The sequence below is a fragment of the Hyalella azteca genome, unplaced genomic scaffold, assembly GCF_000764305.2.
Source record: "Hyalella azteca isolate HAZT.00-mixed unplaced genomic scaffold, Hazt_2.0.2 contig1994, whole genome shotgun sequence".
NCBI classification, from domain to species: domain Eukaryota; kingdom Metazoa; phylum Arthropoda; class Malacostraca; order Amphipoda; family Hyalellidae; genus Hyalella; species Hyalella azteca.
In genome coordinates, this window is record NW_025932283.1 from 96,468 (window position 1) to 109,379 (window position 12,912).

A 12,912-nucleotide genomic window follows, 5' to 3' on the forward strand; every position below is an offset into this window, starting at 1 on the left:
TTTGTCTTGTTTTCTATCCCTTGCATGAATAAGAACTACGCAACGGGTTATCTGCCTTTATGTTCAACTCTTGGTGTAAAATTTTGTTCCTAATGCATTGGAATATTTTATGTGATAGTGAAGACAACGAGTCCGTTCATAAGTGCGCTGTCTGCCCATATTTTTGATATTTGCAAGAACTGAAAAAAAAAAGTTTTTTCAAGTAATACATATATAGGTTGATGCTGTGTTTAGCTCTAAATTTTATTCCCAAAATTTCTTTTGTAATTTCTGATATTTTGAAACTGTATTCATTTAACACGTTGGCTACGTATTGGTACATATGCGTACCACGAAATGTATTTCTCCAGGAGGTAGTGGTACATAATTCAGGTTGCCTAAAATCGGCCAAATCCGAGAACAAAACAGGCCAAAAAGGCCGACTATTCAATGTATACTAGTTTATTTGTAGGTTCCGCTATGAAAATTACATTTATTTTCTTTTTGCAGTATTTAAAGTCTAATTAGGAAGTACCCCTATCATAAATTTTAGCCGGCCAACGCAAATGAGAAGAACTAAATCACGGAATTTGTCCGGAAAAAATGACCGTCTGGCAAGCCTGCTTAAAAACAGTACAAAAGATGAAATAATAATACAAGATGAAGCAATCGTTATAGTCAACGTGTTAAGATTGTTGTTTTCCATTCCAGGACTAGAAGTTATTTTGGAAGAGCCCGAAGAAGATTACTGCAGCAGCCCCGTGAGCCAGCTCGAGGAGGAGTTCCCTAGAGGGTCGAACCTGCGGTTGCGCCTCAAGTCGGGGGAGCGATCTTCCTTGGACGGGTCCGAGGGCATCGGGTCCGCTGAAGGCGATTCATCTGGCGGCGGATCGGACCACTACAACGAGGAAGAGGAGGAAGAAGATTGCGCCAGTTCTGGCATTCACAGCCAAGGTGAGTACAACTCTTCGTTGAACACAATTTTTACAAGAGTTAAATTTGGTTTGTTTTTAAAATGTAATTATTTGGTCTTATTATTATGTTTATTATCGTGATATTCTAGAGCAGTTGATTTTTCCTGGTTCAACATTAGAACCTACTCTCGTATCTCCTCGACTAACAATGTTAATGTGCCGGCATGTGAAGTTTGGATTTTAGGTCGCGGTTTTGGTGCCTTCTGAAGGTTTTTACGTTAGATCGTAAAACTAATTTACCGTTTAATCAAATTGAGTTTTAGATCAGTATCGATCGTTGAATGTCATCCGCATTGATCGTCTGCCGCCTTCATTAATTGTAAATGGCTACCGTTCGTTTCAATCGTAAATTGTATCTATGAAGAGGCATAATCGATGACCGCCGTCCGCTTCAACGTATCTTGGTAGGGTAGCGGTATTGGCGACACCGTGCCATGCATAGGGGGACTGGCTGTGGTGTGTGCCCAAGTGCAAGCTGTCCGAGGGCATTTGAGTAGTTTTTGGTGTCACTCTCGTGAATCGTGATGTCCATAGATATTGTGAATATAAGATGCACTGATAGATTGCAATTTCTCAAATCTAATAAGATGATCGATATGCCTCACCTTCTACCTCCTCCTTGACCGAAAAATATTTCACAAAAATCCTGTAGCACTGCACTTCGAAATGTACTTGAACCACCTACTAGGAAAATGGACCAAATACATATTTCTTCTAACTCTGGTGCTGACTGGACACACTCCTTCCCACCCTTGATTTCTGCAAACCTCCTGCATAAAGAATGTTTTCACTCTCCGCATTTTTAATCTCACTTATATTCCTGTCTTGTAACTTGACGTTTATTGTACTGCAATAAATTTATTTATTGTACTGCTTGAAACTTTTTGTTGCCTTAGAATGAATCATTTAATAATAATAAAATAATATCGGTTTCAGCATTTATTATGCTGTAGGTAGAGTAGGCCTGTTGCCGATTCTTAACATCCTAGAAAATTCACAGCTTGTTGCGGTTACGAACACGCAACTCACTGCTCCAATTCTATTGTGTTTAACCGAACGACCTCCTTGCCGATTTTGACCAGAAGTATCACAGGAAACTGGGATCGAATCCATAGCTCGTTGCTCCATCCTGATTACTCTGAACTCAGAACTGTAACCACTGGGACTGGTCACTGGGACACCCTGCCGTGTACGCTAAATTTTAATACGTTAAAAATGACTTTAAAATACTTTTTTGATATGATGGTCGTTGATTCATATTGCCAGTAATGTGAAAATAGTCAAATTTTTATGAGCTTTGGCTTGTGTTTTTTTTTTTTTTTCAAAGTGAATAGCAGGAATTGTTCGTCGTGTTCACAGCGTAATGTTGTCAAAGCGTAGTTACTCCTGGAATTTCTTAATAGAAAACGAATGGTAGATTCCGAAGAAAACGTCCTCTAGAAAATATCGAGGAGAGACTCCTTAATGCTTCCGAAAAATCTCTAGCTCTATATTATTTCCATGTAACTTTCAAGATGAATTATTTCAAGCTTTTCGGATGCCGAAAGTTTGAGATCGAGGACGTATTCATCATTCATGTCATCGCTGTATGTATCATTCTGGTAGGCTGTATCTGGAATAAAAAATCGCATCACGACAGTTAAAAATTATATACAAATTCTCATATGTTTATATTTCTATGAATGAATGACTGATTAAGGAATTGATAATTAAGGCACCAAAGAAATTATTAGAGTCATGTCGTACTTGACTTGTTAGCGATCAACGTATTGTAAACTGTTGATTCATTCATTTTAAAAAGTTGTACGTGATGTTACGTCTCGGTGAAACGAAGTACAATTTACCAATACTGAATTTGAATTATTATTTTGCCAACGAACTCTTTTTTATTTTATTTCTGGTTTGGAGCGTTGGTTCGAGCTCAAGCTCGTTCAATAAAAAGTATTTATGGGAAAATTTAGATGTTAAATCGAGTATAAAACATTCAATAAATTGACGAAGTATTCGCAGGCTTTATCATGCGAGCTTCAGTAGAAAATAACACGATTTTCCAGCTTTTCTCGGCAAAGTCGCGGCCCTTGACCGCCGCGCGAGTTGCCGTAACTGCGCACCGGAACGATTCTGTTGTTCATTATTTTCTTTTCAGCGCCTCCGTCTCAGGCAGCGCGCGTCTTGTGCTGTTCGTAGCAGTCGAAGCGATGGTTCAAGGAAAAAATAAACTCAAATGAAATTAAATTAAAAAACTTGGAGCGAGATGCATCCATGCGTAGAGATCATCTTGGCAATGTAATGGCCTGAAGGCGTGCGAGATAAGTTGATTTAGTTCCCTATGCACTGGATCGCACATGCGTTTCAAGCTGGACAGTCAGGGAGATGTATAAAACAGGAATAATTATAGCTTTTTGAGGGGGCTCTAAACTCTAAATAAACTCTTGAAAATGTGTCGATTAGTAGATCGCAAAATATTTCATTTTTCCGCTAATAAATAGATTGTGAACTTCCAACCATCAAATACATGAGCTTTATTTCATAGATTTTTTTCAAGCTAGAAAACACTTTAGGTCTCCGGTGTGAGACCTGAGCTTTTGAGCATTATTTTAATTTAATTTCAAAGAAACTAATGCACATCATCAACCTTGGACGCACCCGAGTTTAAAATTAAGTCAATAATTATATTATCCGGGCAATTTAATCCTTCGTGAATGTTTCGTATGTCTTTGCTAATATTTCATGCATGCTTCTGTCGCTGATGTGACAATTCCTTCGTTTTTTTGTAAATGAGCCTTTCTCGCAATAAATGTTTTGATTTCATGAGAATATTTTTGTGTTCTCCGACATTTAATTTGTTCGCAATTCTAACTCTCTATTAAGTTTTTTGGTTACGTATAGTAAGTTTCTTTACACATTCAAAGCTATAACATTCAGTTCTGTAAGACGCAGAAGGCGGCGGCACACTATTCACTGCTAGACAAGCTCCCGTTATCGCAGCGTGCAGGTTGCCCTTCAGCCTGGCAAGCACGGAAGCCTGGTCTAAGTCAGCAAGCTCTTAAGAAATAAACTCTACACTTCCCTATCAGGCGTCTGACTTGTCATGTTTATTTTTATGGTCACTTAAGTGCATCGGCCACCGTGGCAAATTTATTTCTCATTTTGGCCGGTCAGGCGTTGACCGGAACTCCGTACATGCGTTATGGTTTAAACCGCGGCGTTATTTCTGTAATTCTACTCCATTCTGTCCATTAACCTTTCCCCTGTTAACTTGAGTAGCCATTTAATTGATGATTTAAAGTTCATTCCTTTCCAGTCAAATTTTTATTTTTTCCGCCTGAATTCAACCCTAATGGGAATTTTTTGTTTCCTATTTAAAAAGATTAAGTCTAGTAGCAAAAAGTCATTTGATATTTGTTTTTCAGACGAATAACAAAAACTGCTGTATGAATATTAGTATTTTGTTTCACAGTTACTGAATGTTAATGCTGCGGTATTTATCGGAATTTTTTAAACTCAATAGTGTCAAATATTTCTATTAAAACGACTAATTAAGATTTTAATTTGTTCTTCCAACTTTTATCTCCAACTTTTACTTTTGTTTCAAAAAGTTCAGAACAACAGCGAAACTTCTCATGTAAAATTTCTGTGAAATGCTTACAAGTTTACTCAAATGGTAATCTCGTTCATTTATAAATACGATTATCGATGTGGGCTCACATGTCCTGCCTTCCCATATGTGCCGTCCTTCTATTTAGCTTCAGCTCTAGATTCTCGTAATTTATTTTTTATTTCATTGTATTCTGTCTATTTTTTTCGGTCAGAATTCATACGACGTAGCAATTTTATTACGTGTGCGTTGAATAAACAAAATTTATAAAGAATGAACTCTACGCGCAAAATTTTAATCAACGACATCAATAATGGAACATGCAAAGTTATAATCGCGTTTCAATGAAGTTCATGGAATGCAGAGCACGATCAGCCGTGAAGCTGAAGGTTGCTAGAGCATGATAGAAAGGTGGGGAATTTTTACTAGAGCTCGAAGAAAGAAAGTTTGCGCTCAGGCCGATACGGACATCATTTCTCTTGCTTTTCTTATGTACGTAAAGCTTCAGACTCCAGGTCTCTCTCGTCGCATTTTTAGTGAGAAGTAGTGGAAATATCGTGCGCCGGCTGCTTCAATTTTTATCGATGCACATTCTCGCCATTCATTCGTTCGTACAAAAAAAAAACTAAAAAATGAAAATCTAGCGAAGGAGGGAAAAACTTTGGTGTTGAAAGCCTAGCTTTAGTAGAGCGAGGCGTGGATGACACAATTCATTTTGTTTTCCCCCTCCAGGAAAAGAAATGCCAATGCTTAGATTTGTAAGCTTGTCATATCATACGAATTTCTCATTGATCTTTTAACATTTGCTCATATTTTGATTTAACGTATTTTGGAATTTATCAAAACATTACTTTTTTTTTATAGTTTATACATATTTGTACGAACCTGTATGGCTGTCTCTAAATTAATTGTTGTACTCTTTTCTCGAAGTGCCACTCCTCTATACTGTCCCTATAATCCTCCTTATCTCAATTATTCCTGTCTAAAATCAAAGGAATGAACGTTGTTACTTTATTGAATTGCGTTGCAAGACCAGAACAATGGCTAATGAAATTAATCATCCAGACACGCATTATCTGCAATTTTATTATTCCTTCTATATAATTGGGTCCAGCGAATTTATTTCCTCAATTTGATCAGCAATAATTTCAAAATTTGCAGCAAAGCCATAATATCTAATTTAAAAAATTTGCAGCAAAGCCATTATAATATCTAACACTTATGAAATGTGATGCTTCAATTTTTCGTTGCACTTGCTGATGTTGACTAATGGACGCCCATCATCTACATTTTGAGGCTTTATTATCGTTCATTCACGTTAGATTTTTGTGATCATGTCCGACGTTGAAAATGGCAACTCTGGCACCCGCCAAGCCCCGCATTCCACATCACGATCGACGCCACGCACGCATTTACTCACGAACCGTCAGCCAACCTAGACGCACCAGGCTCCAGTTGGGGTTGGTTTACCCTCTTTTATTTTGCCGGTTCTCCATAGTTAGCCGATCAAGCGGTGCTTGGAAGGTTTCTCTTGTTTGCTCTTCCTGGTAACGTCGTGCTTCCCGTTAATTGAGCTCTTGGTGTCTTGAGATGAGCATCAATCTAATACGTACGTGATTGTCTTCGATGATTGCTTGTGATTGTGACTTGCTGATTTAAATGAAACTTGAAATAATGAAGAACTCAACCTTATGCGTCACCGCTTCGTGTACACCTTATGACTGAGGAGAGTTTTCTGTGATGCCAGTGACGACTTATGCTAATGATCTTATGATCTAATCATTTCCTAAAACATTCTTTTGCTATTTCTGCAAATACAATATTGTGTTTACATTAAACCTTTGTGTTGAAAAGTGGTACATTTTTAAACCCGATGCACGATTCGAGGCTCATGTTGTAATATTTTGAATACCCAACTACCGAATTGATGCGATAATTAATAAACGAATATTTAAATTTTAGTCTATTGCTTTGTTAGTGAGACTGTTTGGTAAATCCACAATGGAAGTATTAAATAAAAAGAATGGCGACGGGAGCCTCAAAATGGCGCTCCTTCAATCCGTATTCGTATGCATTTCACAAGACGGCACAGGCGATTCGCGTGGCGATGAAGGTAATTTAGCTAATTTAACAGTGGATGCTAGTAACAGCTCTAATATTACCACTCCTGGCTGCGAGCGTTACATCAGCAATATCACGGTTAACGCAGACCGCATCTGCGTCGTCTCAGAGACACAACAAATATGCATCGCTGCCAAGTCCTCTGTAGTGACGACCTCTAGTTCGGCAGTGGTCAAGAATTGTAGTAATCCCCCAGAGGAGACGGAAAAAAGTGTGGAGAAATTACTGCAGAATGTGAGAAAGAAAATGTTTGACGATCATTCATCACCTTGTGCTGAATCACGGACTTCCGGTGCGGAAGTTGTTGCTTCTCACACAGGCTACGGTGATGCGTTCATCACGGAGAATGCTAAGTCGGCCCTTGAAATTGATGAAGATCCTCAACCATCAGATTCCACCAAGTTTTCGTGCGAAACTAATGAAATGTCTACCATCGAACAGCGACGACAGTTCTGGAATTCAGATGGCAATTCCAGCGACTATTCTGATTACTCAGAGCGAAGCACGGGTGAAGAAAGTCTTTCTTTGAGCCGACGTAATTCAAACGACGAGGTTTATGATTCTGACTCGCCTAGACGCGAGTGCACAACACAGCTCTCATCTCTTAATCGAGATGAATTTCGAGGACAAAAAGGCGATGAAGATTCAGAAATTTTGAGGGCAAAAGTAGAGCAACAAAACTCGCAACCGCCATTGAACAATGGAGACGTGACTTCCGCTTCCAGTCGCGCGTCCATAGCCCTTGCAAAGTCTGCTTCGGATCCTGTCGTCGACCGACAACGAAAATTGATTTCTGAGCTAAATTGTCAAATATCTGCACGAAACCGTGAAGCATGCAGGAGTGCTGGACGTTCAGACAACAACATTTTGACTGACGAGTCGCGACACTACAATGAAATGCCAAAATCATTCCAAGATTTATTTACACCAATTAAAAAATCAGAAAAAAAGAAGCACGACGATGATTCTATGGACCATCACGATTTAAAAATGGAAGAAATAGAAGCAGCATTTAATAACCGACACGAAGCTTTGAATCAAGACATGACAGTCAGTGAGGAAGAATGCAACTTAGCACTTCGATGTTTTGTGGTCTTCTTGGTCTTAATTTTGATTTTGGTCATGGCTGATCCCTGGAGTTGCAACATCCTCGTCGTCGGCTTCTGCCTTTACTTATGTGAGTTGATAAAGTCTCCTCTGCATGCTTCCTATTGGTTGTTGCAGTACCATTCTTTGACGCAATAAAAATGTTAATGTTTTACCTTAAAGGTTCGTATATAGAGTTACAACATAGCGAAGAAACTTTCTGTGACTCGTTACTTTACTTTTTTATGTAAAAACTCTTTTGTAAAAAACTCGTATACTTTTTTTACTCGATACTTTTCATGACATCGCACTTGCCTGGTAAGTATTGATATTGCAGAGCATTATGCACTTTCTGTACAATTGTAAAGTGCAATTTATGCACTGTAAAGTGCAATTTATGCACTTTCTGTACAATTGGTTAATGCACATTTAGAATGGATGAACAATGCTTTGCAAGATTTTAAACAAGAATGGAGAGAACAGAATTTCATGCACGCGTGTACAGTGAACTTGTGGTGCGTGTTCTCCGCCTCACGATTCGCTGGATGTTCTGGACCGTGACAAATTGTTGACGATCCACAGGCCGTCACGTACGACGGTGCATCAACCCGTTCGTTTAATTCTGGTTATTTTTGTTTGCGCTGCATCGCAAGCTAGCTGAACGTGGCTCTCGGCACATACACGAGTGAACATTCGTGATCCCATAACCCATTTTAATCTCATTGGATTATAAATTAGAATTATTTATTTCGTGTTAAATGTTTCAACTAGGAAATTACAATTAATTCCCTGGACGTGATTCAATACATTCGATGAATCAAGTTACCTGTGATCTTGTTATTTGTTGGTTAAAAATTTGTCAGCTTATTTATCTTTTAATCTTAAATTCCAAAATCAACTAAAATAAAATGAATAGCAAGACTAATATTCATATTTTATCACTAAAACTTCACTTTACTTTCGCAGTCCTGGTATAAAATTATAGTTTGATACTTCGTTTTCAATTATATCAATACATGAAGCGTTCTTGTGCGTACATACGTGTGCGTTCGCGGTTATATCGTATTTGTTTCGAAATTAGGCACACCATTTTCTAATGTAATGAAATAAACGCAAAAAAACTTTCAATCTTATGTTGAAAAATTAAACATCCTCCGTTTCTTCGATTTTGGATCCATTTCGATTTATTCTGTCGATTTAGTTGTAGCGGGCCGCACGTCCATTGTAAACCGCCCTCGCTGGCCACGCGTTATTGTACCCAGTTGCCAGCGACTCGTTTATTTGGTAAGATCACGTGGGCGTTTACTTTCATATTGAACTCTTACATCACACACAATCTCATCCCTTAAACCTTACGGATTGCCTTATCAAAGGATCCATGACATGACTGGACAACTAATATTCTTGATTAAACCAAACGTCGGTTCTAGAGCAAAACTATATTTTTACTTGACTCCTTAAGATTAATTTGGATTCGCGTGTGTATCGGGTGACAATTTTTTGCTTAAAAAATCAACGTATCAATTTCAATTCTTGTACATCGTCAATTTAAGCCTTGCACATTATTTGCGCTATGCATAGATGTTGAAAGAACTAATTATTATGTCACCCAATAATTAATGATAAGAAGTTTGCAATAGAGCTTGGTGACTTATTTAGAAAGTTTATTTGAAGTTAGTGGCTGCATTAGTATGATTTTCGTGCTGCGCACTGGACGAACAAGCGAGGTTACAGCTCATGAGTATTGGCGATGCGATGCACATGCACCAACTGGCCACGTGATGTTAAAGGACAGTGCTGCGCTCTCTTGAATCTTGTATTTGTGTTTGAAAAAATTGAGACAAGAACGTGTTGCAGTATTGCAGAGTTCACAATAAAAATTCGAATTATTCCATTGTGCAATTGGATAAAGAGCCTGCTCGCGTCATATGTTACGTGATCACAATGGATTCAGTGAACATTAGACACGTACATGAATTATTCCATTTTGCAATTGGATTAGGGTGAAAACTTATCGAACGTGGTCTTCGATTTGAAGTTAGTTTCGTATTTGGATCTGAGTCAAAGTTATTGCAAAAAATACTATGTTCATGGCTAAATAACTGAAATTTATATTAAAGATTCTTTGCATATATTATTATCTAATCATTCGGTTACCAGATAAAATTTTGAATTTTGGCATCGAGTGCTAGTGGTCGATTGGTGCTAAGTTCAATTGCTTATGAATGATTCTTCAATACAAACTTCATAGAACGACAACAATCGAATTGAACACAAATAACTACAAGCGCCGACGTCTATTTTTACCTTTTTGGAAAATAATTGTAAACTGTTAAAATTGTAATTTTATAGAAATTTGAAATTTTTGGTACAGTTGGTTTTTAGGTGAAGAACAAATGCTCGAAATATTTCAACTTTCATATCTCAATAACATTTGTGTATCTCTCGACCTACTAAATCTATAACCACTGATCACAAAACAAAATACTGTGCCGCTTGTGTTCTCAAATTTCTCCTGAGATTTGTTGTGACGAAATACAAGAGAACTGACGTGGGAGATTCCGATTGTGTGTCGTCAATCCTTCTCACGTTCTCGAAGGGTCCAAGAACAAAAGCGTCTTTTGAATTCTAAGGTCTTCTTTCTCTCCTCAGAAGCCTCCAGATATTATGCGCACCAGTTGCTCTTGCTGGTCTTGATTCGTTTCTCTTTGCACAATATTTTTTTACCTGACACTCTTTCTGTTAGAGCTATACGTACGTTGCTCGCAGGTCGTACTGAAACGGTCGACGTACGCTCGGTGATATGACAGCCGCGGTCGTCATTTTAAATTGTATGCGCCTGAACAGACATCACCGTTTTCCTGTGCTGGATCATCGTTGATATAGTATGCAAATTAATTTGGTTATGTGCATGGTCTGTTTCACAGTCAGCTTCATCATTAAAAGTGACGTTGCATTATATAACGCTTTCAATGACAATATTACATCACATATTTCATTGTGGCTTGATTGATCAAGAACAGGGACCTGAGTTCTTTATTGGTTTTTAGAAACGTAAAAAACACTAAGATATCTAAAATGATTATTTTATCGTGTGACATTGCTTAATATGTGTCTTTTTTGCTATGCAACCGGAAAAATATATAAATTTTATACGTTCAAAGAAGCAACGAACCATCAAAACAACGTACTCCACAGTAGTTATGCCGTTTAATTATTTTCGAATATTAATCTGAAGGGACCAAGTTCAACCGAATTAAGAAAATTGAAAGCGAGTAAGGAATTACTTGGATGGTCATGGAACGTTGGATTCACTCCGTGTTATAGCATCTAAATTTTAATCAACGAAGTTTCCCTTCGATGTTTCATGTTGTATGAAAATTGTAATGAGCCTTCATGTGTCTCAGTAACTTGGACCGTATCCAATCTGTTGATGTTAAGTTTCCCTGACCCTCATTTTTTTTCTTGGTCACCCAACAAGCTCGAAGTATTGTAATAATTGCATTCGACTTTTATGAACCTGCACTTTTCGCTCCTTTGATTTTCAGAGGCAGTATCACAGGGGTTATGGGGATTAAGAGTAATGATTCATATTTTTGTTAGAAATAAATCGACTCAAAATCAAAATATCAATTTAATGTAATCAATAATAACTACTTTAAAAATACGGGATTAATCCAATTTGTTCTATCAGTTTACTCCGTGTATCGAATGAACTTAGTGTGCCTCTCATGCGGATATATAATGCACGGTCTCGTGCTCAGGGTGGACCGCGTGAGGAGGGAGGTTATAACGAGTCCAGCTCATTGGGATTCACGTCACATACTCTCTGCCAACGCTGCTCTTGACACCACCTGATGCAGTTGCTTTTACTTTGGGAGATCAACTGACCTCTCGAGGCATTAAAGTTTTTTTTTAACGTCGTCTTCATATATTGCGTCGACATTTAATGAAGTACCCTCAAGTTACGATGTACAAGGTTTATGTTTTTTCGAACGCCGATAATAGCTATTCTAATTTTAAGATTAAACCTGAATGAAACCAAAGATGAAGAAGTGGGTTGTCTAGCGAGTTAAATACGCAAGTTCACGATTTCTTATCGTTTCGAATGCAAAGAAATACTGAGGTATAGATAGCACTCGTCCCGTTTCAATGTCTTTGTTACTGATAAACTCATAAATGTTTGTACTCATCAATTATTCGTGAATTTCGCAGGCAAATGATGTAAGCTTATCAGAAGCCAATGTGGCAGTCTTACTCTGACGTTCGTTATCGACGCATCAGTGCTTTCGGCTGCTGATAAGCTTTATATACGATCTTTGCCTATACTGAGCTACGGAAAATTTATGCATTCTTTGATTCGAATAGGAATACTTCATTGTTTTTAATATGTGAACGCGGATAAAGAAGCTTAACTCAACAATGTTTCACTTGGCAGCAATAGCATATGTCGTACAAGGATATTTTGGTGCTAAAATATCGTTTTTCAATGTCGATAAGAGTAAATCATTTGGAGAACATGGCGTTGACGGCCTCGTAATCCGAACTGCGGTTCGACTTTCCAACGATAGTCTCAAGAATGAATCTGTTATACCTGTTTTAAAAAAAGATTCGAGCACTATTCAGGAGCAGTCGTTATCATCATCGGATAAAACATGTTCCACTCATGACAATCACTCTCACGAGCATATAGACGATATTATTCTCGATTCGGCGCTTCTTGTTCATAAAGAAGAAAATCCGGGTTGTGGTTCGTCCGACTTACGCTCAATCACTGTCGAAACGCCTGTGGAAGAAGCGGCAGTAGAATCCGATTTTGACTCAGATTCAACGCTGGTTGGTGACTCAGAGTTTCAATCCATGTTGGACGATTCCCTGGCTGAACTAGAAAGCATCGTTTCGAATGTGACGTCTAGTGACGCTTTGCAAGCATGTGATCCGTCAATGACTGATCTCAGCCATCAAATTTCTGAAAAAAAGCCTTCATCGCCAGGTAATTTTTACGGAGCAAGTCGTTTTCGTTCAATTTAAAAACGGAATTGCATCTCCCGCTTCACTCAAGTATTACTATAGTCGTATGTATTGAAATCACCTATGTCCCGTGCATGTTTTTGCCCTTGTCTTCAAGGTTTAGGTAATTATGCAAAGATGAAT

The 12,912-nt window shown here is 38.1% G+C and overlaps 1 protein-coding gene across 1 annotated transcript in view; it reads left to right on the forward strand.

The window, feature by feature from the left end:
- The window catches only part of LOC108676261, a 114,378-nt gene that overhangs the window by 80,191 nt on the left and 21,275 nt on the right, over positions 1 to 12,912 (forward strand). Inside the window, exon 9 of the mRNA XM_018164316.2 lies at positions 691 to 933. Within this exon, the coding sequence (XP_018019805.1) occupies positions 691 to 933 (243 nt within the window). The remainder of the gene's footprint in view (positions 1 to 690; positions 934 to 12,912) is intronic.